We start from the raw sequence: 19,562 nt of genomic DNA, 5'->3' as shown, positions 1-19,562 counted from the left end.
CCAGCCAGCCTTTTACTGAGGCCTAAAGTTCTCTCAACTGAACCCCTGGTGCTTCCTCCCTTAGTGCTCTTTGAAAAGTGGTGCTCCTCGGAGGGAGGCGCCTATTAACCTCTGAACTCCTCAGCCAGAGTTAGGTTGGCAGAAGCTGCTTCCGTTTAGCAGCAGGGACAGGCACCTGGATGAGGGAGCCGAAGGATGGAAAGAAGGGGCGATGACACAGGGGGTGGATGTAGAAAAGACACCTTGCTGACTTCTCAATTTTGCCAATGGACAGTGCTCCCCGGGGTCTACAGCTGCACATGTGGGAAAGCCACAATTGGGTCAGCTGACCTGATTTCAGAAACCCTGAGAAGGCATGATGTGGGAAGGGCAGGGGAGAGCCTCGGGTCATCCTGCACACGTGAGCCCCACAGTCCTGACTGCTGGACCTACAAAGCCACATGCCAATGCAGCTTAAGCAAGAGGCCACTGTGCCTCAGCAGGAGCGAAAGGGTGAAGCTTCAGGGACGCCAGTCCCCTGACAGAGACGAATACCCAGGAACCTCCAGTGCAGTGACATTTTTATTTCTTCTTTTCTTATAGATCATTTAAGATCTCCCCCACATACATACCCGCCCCCCCACCCCGAGAATTCTTACCGTAATAACTGCTCCATGGCAAGGACATGGAAAGAAGAGAGAAAAAGATTAATGAGGCTGAACGAATATCTGCCCCTCACCCCCAGGGACCACGGCAGAAAGGAGTTGTCTACACCCGGGGGCTTAGTCCACAGTTGCCTTTCAAGGCCCGTGAGTGCATCTGGTCCCTCAAATGCACCAACCCTCAAGTTTCCCTCATACAGAAGTCCCAAGAGACCCAATCCGGAATTTCATTAAAGCGATGCCACTAGAAGTCCCCGAGATTCTCTCCAGCTGGGCAAGGAAAGGGGACCGGCTCTGGTGCACCCAAGCACCAGGACCTGCCACTCTGCCGTCAGAGCATCACCTGCTGTCCCGCCGCCTCCTGGGGCCCAGAGAGGGCACTTTGGGCCAGGCACTGTCTGTCTGCCTTCTGCATGCTTCCTCCCACTGTAACCAAACCTCACGCCCTCTGCACTCCTGCTCATTGTAATGAGACCCCTCGGAAAGCACAGTTCAATTATTTATCAGAGAAAATGACCGCAGCTGTAATGTCACTGGGGAACAAACCGGCTCTCCTCCTGACCACAGCCTAGATCACTCTGTACCTCTGAACTTAGGACTTGTCTCAGTCTCTCATGGACGTCGCGCGGCCATACTGGAGTTTATGGGGCTAACAGTCAAACTCCGTAACTCCAAAACTGAAACTAAGGTTACCTCTGAGATTAAGATGAGGAAAGGGTGAGATATAAGGGATAAGGTCCGCCTTGTAGAGAAACAATCCAAGAGACTACTAGTCATTTCCCTGTAGCCGATGAAAGATGCTTGCAAGAAAGCACCAGGTTAGGATTATAACTACGTGGCCTACTGAAGTCATCGCCCCGTTATCAGCTTGAAGAAAAGCAGTTAACAAAAAGGAAATGGTGGGGCGCCTGGGTGGCTCAGTCGGTTAAGCGACTGCCTTCAGCTCAGGTCATGATCCCAGGGTCGTGGGATCGAGCCCCGCATCGGGCTCCCTGCTCGGCGGGAAGCCTGCTTCTCCCTCTCCCACTCCCCCTGCTTCTGTTCCCTCTCTCGCTGTGTATCTCTCTGTCAAATAAATAAATAAATAAAATCTAATTAAAAAAAAAAAAAAAAGGAAATGGTGGGCATGCTATTCATCGAGCAGGAGGCCGAGGAGGCCAAGTCGGCAGAAACTCTCTTGTGCTGCACTGGCAGCCGCAGCCTCGGGCCGCCTACGTGGCCCACCTAGCAGCCCCATCTCTAGTGGAGACCGTGGCGGCAGCCGGGCCCGGGTTGATGACATGAGCCACGAAGGTTCCCCAACCAACCACCTGATTCTGAATCCATGTTCTCCATGGCACTTGGCATGTCTGGCCTCTGTAGGGACAGAATATGCTAATCAATGGACACAAGAGTCTGATCATTTAAGCCAATGGGCATTTCCATCACATGCTGGCATTCCGACTCTACCTTGGTTTCCCATGGAGAAGAGTTCACAAGGGAAGAACACCTTAATCGGCAAACAGGAACGCCCAGTGTCATTAGTAATTCTGTATTTCAATATAACTAAATATATCGGCATTTGGGGTTTTCATACATTCGTCGTTCCTAGACCCTGAGAAAAGGATCCACTCAGTTCTGACAAACTAGATTTCTTAACCTATGAGGGTGCTGACCTTCCCTGGCCTTTAATGCCAACCTGGGGGACCAAACAATCTCCTCCAATCTTCTCTAGTCTTCCCTGTCCCTCCAAACACCTCTGCATTCAGACCATTTCTTTTTCTTCAAACTGCAACCCTAGGTACACTGGAGGAGTCTCAGGAAATCCTCTGCAGTTGGGAAATAGTGCTCTCCAAATAAGACTAATAAGGTACTGTAAAACCATGGCTTAGCGAGACTGTATTCAGGCCAGGGCTAAGGTTTATTTCCCTCTTCCTACTTGCATTCACAGGCCATGCCTCATCTTACCCCCTCCTCCTGTTCCAACCCATCAGCATCAGCAGGCAAGAAACAGAAAGAAATAAGGTAAGAGGACAGAAAAAGCTGATAGTGAGCAGAGTATCACAAATCTGTTTTTGTTCCACTCAGAGTAAGGGTATGTGGACTTTTACCCTATGCTCCTTTATCCATTCTCACCCCAAACTTTAATCTACTTCGGCCAAGCTAAGGGGTTTGAACGACTGATCTTTCTGCCACCAATCCCCAGAGGTTACTGGAAAGTAGCCTTCTTATTTCTATCTCTGAGTCTCAAAGAGCAACGTCTAACTAAACAGATCTAAGATTCAACATATTCGTTCTGTATGATGGAGGGTTCTCACCATGAGGCCAGCACCCACTGAGGAAACCAACCTTCCCTCCCCTACTCCCTGCTTCTCCTCTTCACTGAATATTTAGAAATTATATTTTTCATCTTTTTTTTCTTTTGGCCAAGGATCAGGACGATATGTGAAGGAACACTTGGCATCTAGAAAAATGCCCACGTCAGCTGTACCACGCTCTCCCAAGAATGACACAGAGGACAGAGGCACTGGGGCATCTCTCAATCGGCATAAGCTCTGTATGCAGAACACTGACCCAGGCATGGAGGAGTCTGCGCTGTCTGTTTGCGTCCTTTATGCCAAGTTGGTTAAGGTTCTTATGACGCATGCTCAATGGCAACTCTCCTAGACATAAAGAAAATTCACCTTTGGCCCTAGACCAGACACACCCATCCACAGTGCACACTGTCTTTTAAGAATGTATGTGCCTGGGCGCCTGGGTGGCTCAGTTGTTAAGCGTCTGCCTTCGGCTCGGGTCATGATCCCAGGGTCCTGGGATCGAGTCCCACAATGGGCTCCCTGCTTGGCGGGAAGCCTGCTTCTCCCTCTCCCTCTGCTTGTGTTCCCTCTCTCGCTGTCTCTCTCTCTGTTAAAAAATAAACAAAAAATCTTAAAAAAAAAAAAGAAAAGAATGTATGTGCCTGCCTCTTTTCCAAGAATTTAACAACTTCCTGCTCAATGTTAAGGGAGTAGTGATGTTTGCATTTTCAGCTACATCAATGAAACTCTAAGTGTTACACATCCCAGGTTCCACCCATGATTGTACATCTCCTGACACAAGGTTCTTGAACCTCTAGGGCCACTGAGGATTGGAGACGGCAATGACTGTGCTCTAGACTTTAGTCGTTCCCAAAGTCCACAGGATAAGGACTACATGGGTGGAACATCCTCACCAGATACAATCTGGGGAGTCCAACAAATAAGGCAAGTGTAACAGTACACGTAAGTAGAGGCTGGCAGGAGGGCCCCAGAGCCAGATTGTCTACACTGACAAATGTGAGTTGTCTAGGGGAAAGGCCACTCAACTCACAGCCAAGCTCCAGGGGACCTCTAAGGATATCGATCAGTACTAGCCCTCAAGACCTAGGAATCCTAAAAAGCTAAGAGTCTGAACTACTCAAAGGGAACCCCAGAATGTCTAGAACAGAAAGTTCTCTGCCTTCAAGTCTTTCCCTTCCAGAAATTCTAGATAGGAGACTAGCCAAGAAGAAGACAATAATTCCACCCCTACCCCCACCTTAAATTCTAGAACATGCTGGTTTTGCGTAAGCCATCATTTCAGGGCCCTTAGCAGTGACCCCCCCCCCTCCTCCTTGCCTCCTACCCCACAGATCTGACATGTACATTCTGTGTTATATATTTAGGGGATAGCTGTTTCTAAATCCTTTGTCATAAAGAAATTGGGCTTATTTCAACTTTTCCCCAACAAAATCAGGGTTTCATTGCTACGTTTTCTGGTGTCAGGCCTGGCCCTCCCCCAGGGCAAGAAGGTCACCCTACAGGTCCTTTCCTATCACTGCCTCACTCAAGAGTTCCTTGGCCTCAAAGCTGCTTTCTAAGCCAAACCCAAATATATTACATTAAACTGGAAATTTCAGTATCTAACAATAAACAAGTGGTTTAAAAAGATCATAGTGCTCTCATAGGATGGAATACTACGCAGACATTACAAATTTAAGAAATAGTAGACTACACAGTGACAGGGAAAAAGACTCTAAGTAAAAAACAAGCAATTTAAGAATTAGTATGATTTGGGGGCGCCTGGGTGGCTCAGTCGTTAAGCGTCTGCCTTCGGCTCAGGTCATGATCCCAGGGTCCTGGGATCGAGTCCCACATTGGGCTCCCTGCTCAGCGGGAAGCCTGCTTCTCCCTCTCCCACTCCCCCTGCTTGTGTTCCTGTTCTCGCTGTCTCTCTCTGTCATATAAATAAATAAAATCTTTAAAAAAAAAAAAAAAGAATTCGTATGATTTGATCTAAAATTAGTCTTTTTTTTTTTTTAATATTTTTATTTATTTATTTGAGAGCGAGAATGAGAGAGAGAGAGCATGAGAGGGGGGACGGTCAGAGGGAGAAGGAGACTCCCTGTCGAGCAGGGAGCCCGATGTGGGACTCGATCCCGGGACTCCAGGATCATGACCTGAGCCGAAGGCAGTTGCTTAACCAACTGAGCCACCCAGGCGTCCCGATCTAAAATTAGTCTTAAAATGTGTCTGGAGATAAACACGTAAGCATTAAAAAAAGGATTAGCTAAAAAGATACCAAAATGTCAACACTGACTATCTAGAAATGGAAGAATCCGGGGTGATAATTTTCTTACACAATTTAAACAGAGAACACTACTTTTGTAATCGGTAAAGACAATCATAATTATTATACCCTCCCAACCAAGAGGGACTGGTTCTGTGCCATCACTTGGCGGTTCCCACCCAGATGGCTGTCAAACTGAACCAGACAACACTGACACTCACCAAGAGCCTGAGGGGGGTCCCCAAGCTCATCCTTTCATTGACTTCATCTGGAAAATGAAGGTGGGACACAAAACCCTAATTCACGGCCACCCCTGGAGCCTATTTGACCACACCCTGCGTCTAGCTTGGGGCCCAAACTCCAGCTTCTGGCCAGGTCTGCACTTACCAGTTCTGCAGTAAGGGTAGGCATTCCACGCTTTTTCATGTATATTTAGGGCTCCCTCTGGGGCTAGCATTCGAACAAACGTGGGCACTTTGCTGTGGTAAGAAAAGGCGGTTATGAAGAGAAATGGAGAACAGAAAAGACAATGGGCTCTTACATCACATTCTTCAGGCCATAGCTCCAGCTTCTTCAGTGGGGTTGGCAAGCAAGTTTCCGTGAGATAAGCAGGTTACTCTTCTGTTTGAGAAGCTTCCTGTTGGAGCCTGACACCCAAACTCAGCTGCCTACTAACATCCCCCCACAACTCGCCCCAGCATCTCACCACCCCTTAGGAACAGGACGGCAGGTGGGACCCTTGGCTACCGGCCATGGCTTATCAGTCCTTACATTATCATGACCCATTTTTCCCCAGCTCACCGGGCCCAGGGCGTTATACTACACACTGCCAAGGATGGGACACCTTCAAGAGTGGACCAGTCTAGGTTTATGGGCCACAGTGACTGGTTGATGGACTTGGAATATGGGATCCAAGATGATCTGATCTGCTGTCATCAGTTCTGGGAGGCCACAAGGGCCTCAGGGCTATCTGTCTCCCAGGACAAAATATTTCTTCTGTTCAATTCTTTTTGTCTCAGGTTACAGAACAGCATGTATAGTATGAGCCTTTTTTTTTAAGATACATATATTCCTCTTCCTTAGTTTTTAACTGGTAATCTATGCAGTCTTTAGTAGGCTCCAACAATCTCATCAGCTTTAGTGCCTGAGGCCTAAGACAAAAGAGCTAGGCCTGGCAGAGAGCTAAGCCAGGCACTCAGAGCAACCCTCTGAGATTCATTCACTCACTGCCACACTCATTCAAGTAAGTCTTCCTGTGTGCCAGGCAGCAGGATACCTAGAGAAATCACACAGACATGGCTCCTGACTTCACGGAGCTTACATTCTAGTGGGGAGTCTACCTAACCAGGCAGAGGACAGCACTGTAAGTGTGTGCCACAGTGGGTGAGCACTGGGCTCTGGGGGGCAGAGCGCTAGGAGAACGCGGTGTGGGAGGCATGGTGTGTGGGGAGGCTCCTCAGGGAGAGTAAGAATTAAATGAACACACAGAGTAAAGCATGAGTAGGACTGAGCGAGATAAAAGGATGGGAGTTGGGTGGGAAAAGCTGGGAGAGAGGGAGAGAGAAGTTTGGAGTAGCTGGTGTAAGGTATGAGGCAGAGAATATAAGAGAACGTGCAGAGGCTAGGTCATAAAAGATCTTGTAAGTTAGGTTAAGAAAGAGTCTGGACTTTATCCCAAAGGCGAAGGAAAGCCATCCAGGTCCATCTAAGCCAGCAACAGATCTGTCTTTGGACAGAACACTCGAAGTTGTGCAGAGGAAAGGAAAGCAGGGAGTGCAGTCAGGAGGCACCATAGTAATCCACGCAAGAGAGGACGGAAGGAAATGGAAGCGCTGGAGATACTAAGGAGTCAAAAGGACTTGATCTGATGTGAGGGATGAGGAAGAGGGTGGTGGGGAACCCATGTTTCTGACGGCAGCAACTAGATGGCTGACAGGAAGGCTTTGATCCTAATGAGGAGAGGTGGTCAAGGCGCTCAGCACCATTGTTTTCTTTTTAAAAAAAAAATTTTTTTTTAATTCATTTGAGACACAGAAATACAGAGAGAGAGAGCAGAGAGCACGAGCAGGGGGAGAGGGAGAAGCAGGCTCCCCGCCCGCTGAGCCAGGAGCCCGACATGGGGCTCGATCCCAGGACCCTGGGATCATGACCTGAGCTGAAGGCAGATGCTCAACCAACTGAGCCACCCAGGTGCCCCAGCACCACTGGTTTTGATTTGGTTTTTGTAGTTGAGGGTTTTGGGGTTAAGTAAAGAGTAGTGGTGGCAGCTCAAAGTTTACCCGCTCTCTTTTAAGGAAGAGGGTAGACAACTCCAACCCTCCACAGGTACAGACCTCCTCTCTGACACTTTGGTTGGACCAACTGACTCGTAAGGAAGCAACTGGCCCGTTCTGCCAATCTCACTATTGGTTGCAAAGTCCTCTTTAAATAAACACAAATGCACTGTGGGAAAGGCATGTCCTGAGCCTTATTCTAATCAACTGCTAATGGCTAAGTAAGGATTGGCTGGCAGTCAACTCAAGGTAGGGATGGATGAAGACGAAGAGGAGACACGGAGGGACAAGAGCACAATGGCAAGGAAATGGGATCATGATGAGATTTCCCCCACTTCACAGCGCTGCCCTCCTCCTGGCTCCCGCTCTCACAAAATCCATGACCTCTACAGCCTAGCACTTTTATAGCTCCAAGCAGCAGACTATGCTAAAGCAGGGATTTTGCCAAATAAAAATGAAATTGGTTTCATTTCTAGTCAGTTCAGTGACTAGAAATTAAGATCCTGGTTTATGTTACACAGCAATGTGAATGTGCTTACTGCCACTGAACTTAAAAATGGCAAAAAAAAAAAAAAAAGAAAGAAAAAGAAAAAGGGGGGCTGCCTGGGTGGTGCACTTGGCCAACTCTTGGTTTCAGTTCAGGTTGTGATCTTGGGGTCTTGGGATCAAGTCCCTCAGCGGGCTCTGAGCTCAACACAGAGTCTGCTTAGAATTCTCTCTCCCTCTGCCGGCCCCCCAACCCGCTCTCGTGCTCTCTCTCAAATAAATAAATCTTTTAAAAAATGGTAAAAATAGGGGCGCCTGGGTGGCTCAGTCATAAAGCGTCTGTCTTCAGCTCAGGTCAGGATCCCAGGGTCCTGGGATCGAGCGCTGCGTCGGGCTCCCTGCTCCGCGGGAAGCCTGCTTCTCCCTCTCCCACTCCCCCTGCTTGTGTTCCCTCTCTCACTGTCTCTCTCTGTCAAATAAATAAATAAAATCTTAAAAGAAATAAAAAATAAAATTAAATTTAAATTTAAATTAAAAAAATAAAAAATGGTAAAAATGGTGAATTTTGTGTTATGTATATTTTACCACAGTTAAAAAAGATTTATCATGTTTATTTTTTCCAGTACTGTATAGTTTCTAAAACTAGCTTGGTTCAACTTCCATTCAAGCTGTTGTATATATATTTTTTAAGATTTTATTTATTGTCAGAGAGAGAGAGCACAAATAGAGGGAGCGGCAGAGGGAGAGGGAGAAGCAGGCTCCCCGCTGAGCAGGGAGCTCGATATGGGACTCGATCCCAGGACCCAGGGATCATAACTGGAGCCAAAGGAAGACGCTTAACCAACTGAGCACCCAGGTTGGTGTTATGTTTACTATGGCTTTCAGTGCCCTTTTTGTCAGCTTATAGTCTACTGAAATATTACTGTTTCAATTAGAGATTCAGCAAATTTGTGTGGTTTGCTATATAAATCAGACTCACTTTTAAATATTTATGCCTTTGATCCACAGAGAAGTACCAAAATCTCTCTGGTAACTGATTTTACAATATCAGAATTTAAAATACTACCTGTCCCACAATTTCACTTTTAGGAGCATTTACTACAAATTTACACACACAAATACAGCAAGAAGGCATCTTACGGGAATACTGCCCGTCAGCATCTGGACATGACTGTAAGCACCTGCCAAGGGAGGGCTGGTGAAGCCAGCTCCAGCACACCGGCAGGCGTGCTCTGCAAGAACAGGGCAGGGTGCGCGGGCGGGGGGCAGCTCTGGTGACGGGCAGCAGGGGAGCAACGCCAAGAACAGTGTGCAGACTTTGATCTCATGTGCGTCCGAGAACAAGAAAGTGGAGCGCCCATTTTTACCATTTACACACCCACACACACCCCTATACTCAGACAACTAAGAAACCAAACTCTACCACCTCTGGGGACTGGGAGCCTGGTTGGGGTAAGTTTTTTATTTTAAAAAAATGTAAAAAATAAAAAATCTTTAAATGAGCAAAGGAGAGCCACTCACACACACTCTCACAGGTGAAGCAACCTGAGCGCCCAGCTCATGACCCGGAAACACCCCCAATTATCCACCATGTCCACTTCAATACCTGGCCGCCCTTTGGCTCTGCTGCTCAGCCACATACCTCTGTAAGTGGTAGATCTTGTGTGTGTACTGGCCTTTCTCACCGTCCTTCTCATAGGGCTCGTTCACCAGGACCTCCACGCCTTCTCCGCCACCCGTTTCATTTTTGCTGGCCTCAGCCACAGAATACAGCTGCCCTACTTGATACTAAACGGACAGAGAGACAGGAGTTATTGTCAGGGCAGAATTCTCAACAGGTGCACACAGTCCAGTTACCAGCACCTGTCCAAAGACATCACTCTGGGATTTCCCCTCCCACCCCGCATCCCCCTTCTTCTGCAGTTCCACATGGGACCCTGCCCTAATCCACCCACAGCAACTATGAACGCTGCTCTGTGGCCTCTCCTTAGCTATCAGATGCATTTAATTTCCTCCTTCCCATCTTTACATCCTCCATCAAGGCTTAAGGAGGCAGGAGAATATTCTTAACTTCACACCACTATCCAGAAAACACATTATAGAGTCCAAGGTAGCTTTTTCCCTGAATCTGCCTCTGGTAGTAAGACCCTAAAACAAGATCTGGCTTGGCTGCTAGAAGTCTCTTTATCCCATTCATCTAAACAGATCCTAACACATGACTTCTGGTTAAAGAAAGCTGCCCAGTGCTCTGTGAAATCCACAACCTCTGCTGTAAACTGGCTCATCTACTTATTTTTTCTCCAGTGTTGTGCAGCTCGTCACCCTGCCTGCAGCTCAGAGAACAGTCTTGCAGGCAACCAAACCTCCAGATGCTTTCCAGAATCTTGGTAGGGCTGAAGCAAGTGCCCTGTTTCCCATAATGGATAACACAGATTCCTACCCCACAGTATGTACCTTTAATCCCAATTTGACAAGTGCACCCTCTGTGTTGGCACTTACTAGATGGCAAGGACCTAGTTTTCCTTTATGTGGGTCATAGGCCATCTAGCAAGTCACTGGTCAAGATTACTGGCCTCCTCTAACCCCCTCAGGACAACTCAGTGTTAGGACCAATGACCTGAGCACTGCCCAGGCCTGGCCCTTCTGCTCCCTGCTCTTTGACGGCAGCTGTTTGGAGGGAAAAGTAAGAAAAAAAGAATGAACAGCAACAGTTAATGCAGGAAGTTACATCTATACCAAAGGATGCCTTCTCCCTGCCACCGCCAGTGCCACCAGGATCAACAGGTTAGGGAGTTTGAGAAAAAAAAAGATACTTGATTACGCTGGGGGTGTAAAGGTTTTCCTCATCCTCTACATCCCCTCCCCAAACTCCTGGGACTCCCAGGAAGGACAGACAAGGGTATTTCTCCTTTTGAAATGAAACTAGAGAGGCTGCATCTCTGGGTGGCTGCCGAGGACACCGCTGCCTGCAAGGAGCAGGGGCAGCTTCCGGGGCTGCTGCACCTCAAACTTGGAAGCCGCTGTACTGGGGAGCTTCATAAGCACCGCAGGGAAATTTCTGAGCAAAGTGTGGAAGGGGAAGCAGCACACCAGGACAATTCACTGTTCACCATAAAACTGAAAGAGCCCTAACTTCCAAAGTAAAAACCCAGTACAAAATGCCAAGGAAAGGCCCAGGCGAGTGATCAAGGCTCAGGTAATCCCATAAAGAGGAACATCTGGGTGTGAGCCAGCCACCTTGACCTTGCTAATCCTGAGCAACATCAGGGCTGCCTCAATGCCCCCAGGGAACTCCAAGCTGTCTCTGAGCTTTTCCAAGTCCACCTCTTGGCTGAGGCGAGACAAAACCCCTATCAAGTGGGTCAGTGTTTGGCTAAGCGAAGGGTTCCTAAGAAGGAACATTAATTCTGTTTTAAAGAAGAGCCTAGAAACATCTAACCACGGACTCGAATCCTAAAGGGCAGGCTGAAGAAGGCGACTGGGTGGTCAACTGGTGCTGCTGTCTGGGGAGGGGCCCCCAGGCAGAGACTAATCCCCTTCACTTGCAGGAATCAGAGGGCAAGCTCTAAGAGGATCAGTCTGTTGGGCTGGCATCTTCCCCCTTTAATCTCTCTTGATATTCTGATCCTTTAATCCCAATGAGACAAGTGAAGGCAGATTTGTTAATCCAAAGGGGTTAAGTAAGGCTGGCCTCCATAAACTACAAGTGAGGGACACTTTTCATGTCAAAGGCTTCCCTTTGGCACAGTGGCTCCATACCCTGGGAAAGCAGAAGGCAGCCACACTCGGATGGGGGTGGGGGTCAGACCATTACATCAGATAAAGAGCCCCAAGGAGGCAAGACCAGGATTCCAGCCTCCTCAGGCCTAGGACAATGATGCCTGCCCTTGTCCCAAAGAACTAAGACACTCAGCTAAGAAAAATAGAGACTCTATCACTGGGAGTGGGAGCCCAGGAAGATGCAGCAGGTGGGCCTGAGACACTGACAAAAAACATTATCATGAAAAACAGCATAGCTGTTGGTCTCACCCATGTGACCCTGCTGGGCCAGGTACCACAGGGGAATGGTACCATACATTCTGGAAACGGGAAGTAAACCAGCTCTGCCCACATGGAAAGGGGTGGGCCTATCTAAGCCAGGAACCACTGGTGGACACACCCTTGTCAAACAGCCAGGGCTTTCGTGCTCTGCAGCAGAATGCCTAGAAACCCTATGCCATATTAGGCCAAAGGCTCTGGCCAGACAGAAGCTAACTGCACCCTAAAATATTGATTCAGACCATCAGGATGGTTATAAAGCCATGGCCTTCTCTTTTCTCTTTCTTCTCTTTCCCAACCTACAACAGAAAGCCCTGAGGAGGGGTGCCTGGCTGGCTCAGTGGGAACAGCATGCGACTCTTGATCTCAAGGTCATGATTTCAAGCCCCATGTTAGGTCTAGAGATTACTTAAGTAAATAAATAGATAGATGAAAGAAAGAAAGAAAAGAAAGGAAAGGAAAAGCAAAGCAAAGCCAAGCCAGCCCTGAGGGCCCCCCAAAAAAGAAAGGAAGCAAGAGAAAAAGAGAGAAAGAAAGAAAGCCCGCCCTGAGGGCCTCAAATCAAGGCTTTCAATTAGGAAGTGAATCCCACAGTAGCTGATGCTGGACTGTTCCCATGGGAACCATGAGTCAGGATGGGGCTTTTGATAAAGACTGAAAAGGTTGATCATTACTTGTTTCTTCTTTGGCTTCCCTATTCAAGACTTTCTGATCTTCTGGAACTAAGGTTCAAGCCATCAGAAAAGCAGCTCTGGGGCACTGGCTGGCTCAGTCAGTGGAGCGCGCAACTCTTGATCCCAGGGTTTTAAGTTCAAGCTCCATGGCAGGTGTAGAGATTACTCAAAAATGAAATATCTTAGAAAAGCAGCTCCTGCTTCCCCCATACCCAGGCCATGCACTTGCTTCCTCATCAGTGGTTTCTAGCTGAGAACAGGTTGACCATTCCCAGGCAGAAAGATGAATCCTAACCAGCGCTTACTTCCCAAGCTTCTTTAGGCTCTGTTCACCCCTCCCCATCACTTCCTCAATACTACAGAAAAACTGCCAGTTGCAGATGCTCTCAAGGTGAGCTCTTCTTTTCCTCCATGCTTGGCCCCATCATAAGTAATCTCCAGGCTTACGCAGAGCAGCCAATACTGCTCCCGAACAGTCCTGGCTCTCCTGGATTGGCCACACGTCTCAGAAACATTTCCATCCTTGTTCAGTGAAGATACTCCCTGTGAAAAGATCCATTTCATCCCAAAATGCACACTGAGGTACTCCTGAGTTTTGGGACACATCTTCCTGACTTGGGGGGTGGGATCATCCTGTTGAGAGAGTGTTATTGGATCCCCAAGAGGTGAGTTTTAGGGCAAGGGACATGCTGGGCCTTCCTGTTTGGCCTCCTGGTTTGGAAAATCACCACTTTTATTTTTCACAAAGAGAGCAAGGCCCCCGAAGGAGGTGGGTTAACAGGAACCCCCACAAGCCAACACCTGTCAGCGTAAGCACACGGTTCCCAGGGCCCAGGTACATGTCAGGTGCCTCCAGGGACAGCAACACCTATCCTTTCCAGGCCCTTTCCCTAGCTTCCCAGTCTCGTTTCTCTTATGCTCCTCTCCCAAAACTCCCAGAGTGTGTTCGAGGCCCATCTCTGGCTCCTTCTTCCAGATCTCCACAGCTCTTATCAGATGTGTAGCCCACCACAGGAGACAATCCTCTAGAGGGCCAATACCTGCCCACCCCTTTTGGGGTCAGGAAGCTCAGATATTTGCCTCATCTTAAGTGTGCTGCAGGCTCTGTTGGCCTGATTTCATTTTTCAAAGGTCCATTTCATATTTGGAACAGAGTGTAAGTTATCACAGAAGCGTCATGCTGACACCCAGGAAAGATGATGACTGAGGGCACCACACTGGCTGACAAACTTCACCCAAACTGGATCCTGGCTAGAAGCTGGGGGGCATGGGGCGCCTGGGTGGCTCAGTTGGTTAAGCGACTGCCTTCGGCTCAGGTCATGATCCTGGAGTCCCAGGATCGAGTCCCGCATCGGGCTCCCTGCTCGGCAGGGAGTCTGCTTCTCCCTCTGACCCTCCTCCCTCTCATGCTCTCTGTCTCTTATTCTCTCTCTCTCAAATAAATAAAATCTTTAAAAAAAAAAAAAAAGAAGAAGCTAGGGGGCGGGGGGAAGGGGTGCAAAGAACAGGCTGTGCCAGGAGAGGAGAGTGGAGGAAGTTCAAAGAAAGGGTGGGACAAGGGAGTCTCTATGACAGTTTTCTGCTGTCCAAGAGACTATTCTGAGTCAGCATGGCCTATGAACCTTCTGGTGGCAAATCCTGCCAGGTCCCCATACACAGGAGCATTTGGCCTAAAACTATAAAAGGACAGAGGGCAAGCCAAGCCCATGTTATTCCCTGCCCTCTGTAAAAGGATTCCGGGCGTTGGTCTTCCCAGCGGCCACCTAGAATATGGCTCGGGAGGGCCTCGGAGATTTCCTGCCCTACTGGTTTGTTGCACAACCAGAGAGAGCCATGCACACTAGGCACAGTCCTAGCAGGTAAAAGGGGCTCGTTTAGGGGTGCCTGGGGGGCTCAGTCATTAAGCGTCTGCCTTCGGCTCAGGTCATGATCCCGGGGTCCTGGGATCGAGCCCCACATCGGGCTCCCTGCTCCGCGGGAAGCCTGCTTCTCCCTCTCCCACTCCCCCTGCTTGTGTTCCCTCTCTCACTGTCGCTCTCTCTGTCAAATAAATAAATAAAATCTTAAAAAAAAAGCGGGGGGGGGCTCGTTTAATCCCTAGTCAAAGTCACCTAGCAGGCCAACAGCTTAAGGCAGGTTGCACAGATATAAAAAATAAGTGCCTTCCTTCAACAGAAAGTGGCACCAGGAAAATTCTCATCAAGTACTGATTATCTCTAAGTTGGAACAACCATGAAAACTACATGAAGAGTATGGGCCACTTGGAGCCCAACTTAGCTAATGGTCACAAGCAATTATATACAACTATGAATAAAAAGGAAGAAAAAGAACTTACCTCATCTACAGACACAGGCAGGATGACTCGACTATAAGAGAGGGAAAACAATATCAACTTCAGGCTCCGAATGCTGCCCAACATTCTTACAGCATCATCTTAGAACAGTATTAAATGTTTTGTTGCACATAACATATACTCACTGTCAAAAACCCAGCAGAGAATGGCCCCCTGAGTGCTTTGAGGCAGGATCATCTGTGCCCTTCAGGTCCCATTTAGAACTCTGTGATTCAGTGCAAACCCGTCCCTCTACCAGCTACTTCCCAGGCCTCTGACTCACATTTGGAGCTGTCCTTTTCTCCCTCTCCCCCACTAACATCTTTCCCAGCAAAACAAGCACCTGTCCCTGCAAACTCTGAAGCCAAGATGAGGAGTCAGACCTGAAGAATCAGGCCCTGGGGATTTCATCTCTATGGGCCCCATCTCCTAACAATAGCCCTCAAGGTGGAAGGCTAGGACGGGCCACACTCCTTCAGAGCTTAATCACCCTAAGAGCACATACCAGCTATCTCTGCTCGGGGGCAGGGCATTGCAATGCAAGCTCCTGTGACAAAGCCACCAAGAGCAGACACTCTACTCGTGTCCTGACCTCCAGAAGCTGTCCAAAGGCACCCCAATTGACTGCTTTCTTTTTTTTCTCCATTTCAGTGAGCACCCATTGTTGGAGGTACCATCGGTAACCTGACAGAAAAGCCACGGCCAGCAAGGTCCCACACCAGTGGAATTCCACAGAGGTACGGGGGCTGGTGGCAGAGCAACAGCTAAGCCCCAGTTCAAAGCTGTGAGGTCAGAGAGCTGAGACAAAACCACAAATCATGCCAGCTCCCGAGCTTAGATTCTCAGTTCCCAGACCTTAGCTGGAACCCACTGGAGCCTTCTGCCCCTTGCATGCTTGGTGAAGCATGAGCTGCTATGTTCTCCTTCCTATGCAGTGGTTCCAACAATTGGGATCTGTGTTCCAGGCTGGTAAACAGTCCACTCACTATTTTCTAAATCCACGAAGGTCCCCCATGTAGCAAGAAGCACACAAGGGTCTGAGAAAAACATCTCACAAAGGGCAAGGCACAGAGCAGAAAAGTGGCAGGAAAACCAAAAGGGGCTTCAAGTCCTTACTGCCTGCTAACCCACCTCCTCCAGAATGACTCCAGTAACACCAATCCTGCGGGTTACTGGATGCTGCCACAAATACCCTCCTCCCATCAGAGAAAGCCGACAGTGCAGAAAAATACTTTCAACTTGGAGGCCACAATATCTGCACCCTCAGAAGAAACTTCCTAGAAAACAATCCGCCTTTTATCTTCAAGAACAGCAGTAAGCATCACATCCAAGAGTTTGCCGAAATCAAATCAAGGAGAATCCTGTTAGAGGAAGTGTCGGAAAAATCAACAGGGGAAACCAGGCCCTTGGCGGGCACCAAGTCTCCCCCTCAAAAGAGCCCAGCATCAGCCAATTCCTGACAGGACACTCTTACATCCCAGCTGCGCGTCCAGACATTTCTCCCTGGCTCCTTAGGAGCAAAACCACTTCAGCAGCGATAGAGTGCAATTCCAAAGGATAGGGCCACAGGGGCAGTGCTGGGCTGAGACTGGAGCCGTGCTCACTTCAGTGTGACCTTCACTTCCACCCTTCCCCGAGCTGCAGCACTGCAGCCATCGCCAAGTGTCTCGGATGCCCCCCTCCTCGTCCCCTGCCCCAGGATGCACACACACAGCACAAGTCAGGCAGGAAGGAAACGCCGATGCCAAGCAGGCTCTGCATCCCCAGCACCTTGGACCTTTCCCTGGCAGGCTTCAACGGTAGAACAAAGAATGGGAAGGAAGGACCTCTCTTCAGAACTCACTCAGATCTCTTCCGAAGGTCCCTTCCCTGTCTGACCTTCTTCACAGAACTAAAGGTTTCTATAGACTCTAGGATTCATTTGGGAACAGAAAAAAAGATCAGGAGAATGGGAAAAGCCTGTTGTCTGGACAATCAAGGTTAAAATCCAAAGTGCTGGGGCACCTGGGTGGCTCAACCAGTTGAGCATCCAACTCTTGATATCGACTCAGGTCATGATCTTGGGGTCCTGGGATCGAGTCCCACATCAGGCTCTGTGCTCAGCCGGAGTCTCCTTGAGATTCTCCCTCTCTCTCCCTCTCCCCCCTCCCACTCGCTCGCTCTCTCTAAAATAAATAAATAAAATCTTTAATAAATAAATAAATAAATAATAAAATCCAAAGTGTACCACTCTCTCCTCCTGTTGGGATCCCAAGGTTCTTCCTCCTCACCATATAAAGCTCAGAGCTCTGGATCAACATCATCCTGGATGTCAAGAACTAGAAGTGGAGGGGCTTCAAAATGATGCTGTTCAGATGAAGTGTCAAGCTGGGATGACACCTGAGTCTCTGCTCTCTTTGTTATCCAAGGCTCCACACTATGTCCTAAATGTCCTGAACACCTCCAAGGAGCAAGCCACATGGAATGGGGCAAAGTGCTTTCAGTGACAAAATGGAAACAGCCCTCTGCACACCTGCCTGGGTACCAACTGAGTTCTACCAGTTGCTCTGGGACATCTCCCACTTCTGGACCTCTGGGCTTCTGACCCAAAGCTACCCACTTGCCCTCCCTTCCAGCGAAGCAGTTTCACTGTAAATTCTGCACATACACATTCGATCTCTCCTCTTTGGGGGAAAAAAAAGTCTTGAAATGTTTACTTGGAACCATTAGCTTCAGTGATCAGTCATCTAGTGTTTGAAAGATTTAGCAATTTAAACATCCCACCCCGTCATCTGATCCCCCGGATTTCGGGAGCAAGCCTATCTCCCTGCAACACCTACCAGAAGTCACTCGTTTCCCACCCCAGTCACTACTCAAGAACTCCCTCACCTTCACTGTCTTTCATCAATTAATGGCTTTATGGGAACCTTCTCAATTCCTCAAAGCAATTTCTCTATCCTCTTTGCACCAAGACTAAGAATGCCCTAGAGACAGGCTGCCCCTGTCCCCCAAACCCTACTCCAGTATGTGTATTTACTATATATATTCACAAACAGATGCCCTCTCCAAACTGTCCTCTACCCTGGTAACATCCCAGCCCTCTTCATCACTCTAACTCCCACAAATCAGCTCCTCACCAATATTTTCTGGACTCCTCACCCAAGTGTCCCCAAGTCCCAAGCAAACATCCTAAGCTTCTTTCCAAGTACCTCCTCCTCTGCACCTACCACTTGGGTACCACGTCATGCCACCAGTCCCCTCTGCTATCTTTTCAGACCCTTCCTCTGTCACCGAAGCCTGGCCCTAACTCCCTGCTCCCTTTCCTCTGTGCACTTATTACAATCCTTCCCCTGATGCCTAAGGCAGCCACTCCTCATACTCCAGGTTCCCCTCACACTCCTCCCCATCATCTCAGCTCCATTCCTGAAGCTGTCTAACCGCTCCTCGGTCCCTATTCCTCCTTCTCCCGCCAGTCCCCTCAGCCACTCTTGCAGCTCTGGCGGGCCCCTCCGTCCCTCAGCCCCACTGTAGGACCGCCCCACATCTCCATCCCCTCAGCCCCTCTTCATGCCCTATTGGCTCTCACTGTCCCCTTGACCCCATCTCAGGCCCTGTCCAGCCCTCATTGTCCCCTTGGCCTCTCCTCAGGCCTATTCGGCCCTCACGGTTCCTCAGGCCCCACCGTAGGAGCTGTCCGTATCTCCCTATCCCCGTTGGCCCCACCTCAGGCCCTCTCCGGCCCTCATGGTCCCCTCAGCCCCTGCTGGGCCGCCCACCAGCCCATCCATTGCTCTCCATCCCCTCGGGCCGCATCCGGCCACTGCATCCCCTCCGCAGGCCATCAAGCTCCCTGATCGTCATCCCCGACTCTCCCTTCCTCCTCGCTTCCGCACGGCCCGCGGGACACTCACTACTCCTTGAGCAGCACCATGTCGCTCCGCAGCTCGGCGGCTGCCCGCTGCCCGCCCGGCGTCCCGCCCGTTTCCCGGCGGCCGCTCTCCCCGTGGCCCGGCCCGGCCCGGCTGCCTGTGCGCCTTCGTCGTGGTCTGCTCCGTCCCCGCCGCTCTCGCTGCGGTCGCCGCGCCGGCTCCTGCCGCCCCGGCCTTGCCGCCTCCCGCGCCGCTGCCGACGCCGCCCGGAGCTCCGGTTCCGCAGCGCCGCGCGGGGGCGGGGCGTCTCTGCGGCAACCAAAGCGTCACACGCAGCGGTGCGCGCTGACCTCAGCGCAAAGGCGGAGCCTTCTCGGGCCCGCCCCCTCCCGTCCTTAAATGGGCCGTGGCGTCGGCTTCAGCGTCGGAGGTGGGCCCCCGGCGGGCGCAAGACCCGGGCAGTAGGCGGAGCAGACATCAAGGTGTCTGGTGGGGACCTAGGTGTGAGTGTTCTGTACCCGCACGCATGGTCCCCTCGGTGCGGTGGGTTGAGATCCAGGAAAGGGTTGTGCTGAGAAAACATGAACGATAACCAAATTTACGTGGCAAATGCTCTTCTAAGTACTTGACTCCTCAAGACATCTCTACCAGAAAAAGTTACCATTACTGTCCGCCTTTACAGGTGAGGAGGAGGCAGAGGTTAAAAGACTTGCTCAAGTCGATAA

At 49.7% G+C, this 19,562-nt stretch overlaps 1 protein-coding gene across 2 annotated transcripts in view; it reads right to left on the bottom strand.

The window, feature by feature from the left end:
- Positions 1–19,093, bottom strand: part of PITPNA (phosphatidylinositol transfer protein alpha) — a 40,951-nt gene extending 21,858 nt beyond the window's left edge. For both annotated transcript variants that reach the window (XM_021704496.1, XM_021704497.1), the window contains exons 1-5: positions 18,880–19,093; positions 14,993–15,023; positions 9,588–9,733; positions 5,574–5,665; positions 639–646 (exon numbers count right to left, since the gene is read on the bottom strand). In XM_021704496.1, coding sequence (XP_021560171.1) covers positions 639–646; positions 5,574–5,665; positions 9,588–9,733; positions 14,993–15,023; positions 18,880–18,899 — 297 coding nt within the window. In that variant the 5' untranslated portion in view covers positions 18,900–19,093. The remainder of the gene's footprint in view (positions 1–638; positions 647–5,573; positions 5,666–9,587; positions 9,734–14,992; positions 15,024–18,879) is intronic.
- Between the last annotated feature and the right edge of the window lie 469 nt (positions 19,094–19,562).

The sequence above is a fragment of the Neomonachus schauinslandi genome, chromosome 15 (genome assembly GCF_002201575.2).
Source record: "Neomonachus schauinslandi chromosome 15, ASM220157v2, whole genome shotgun sequence".
NCBI lineage: Eukaryota > Metazoa > Chordata > Mammalia > Carnivora > Phocidae > Neomonachus > Neomonachus schauinslandi.
This window is presented reverse-complemented; position numbering and strand designations above follow the sequence as displayed.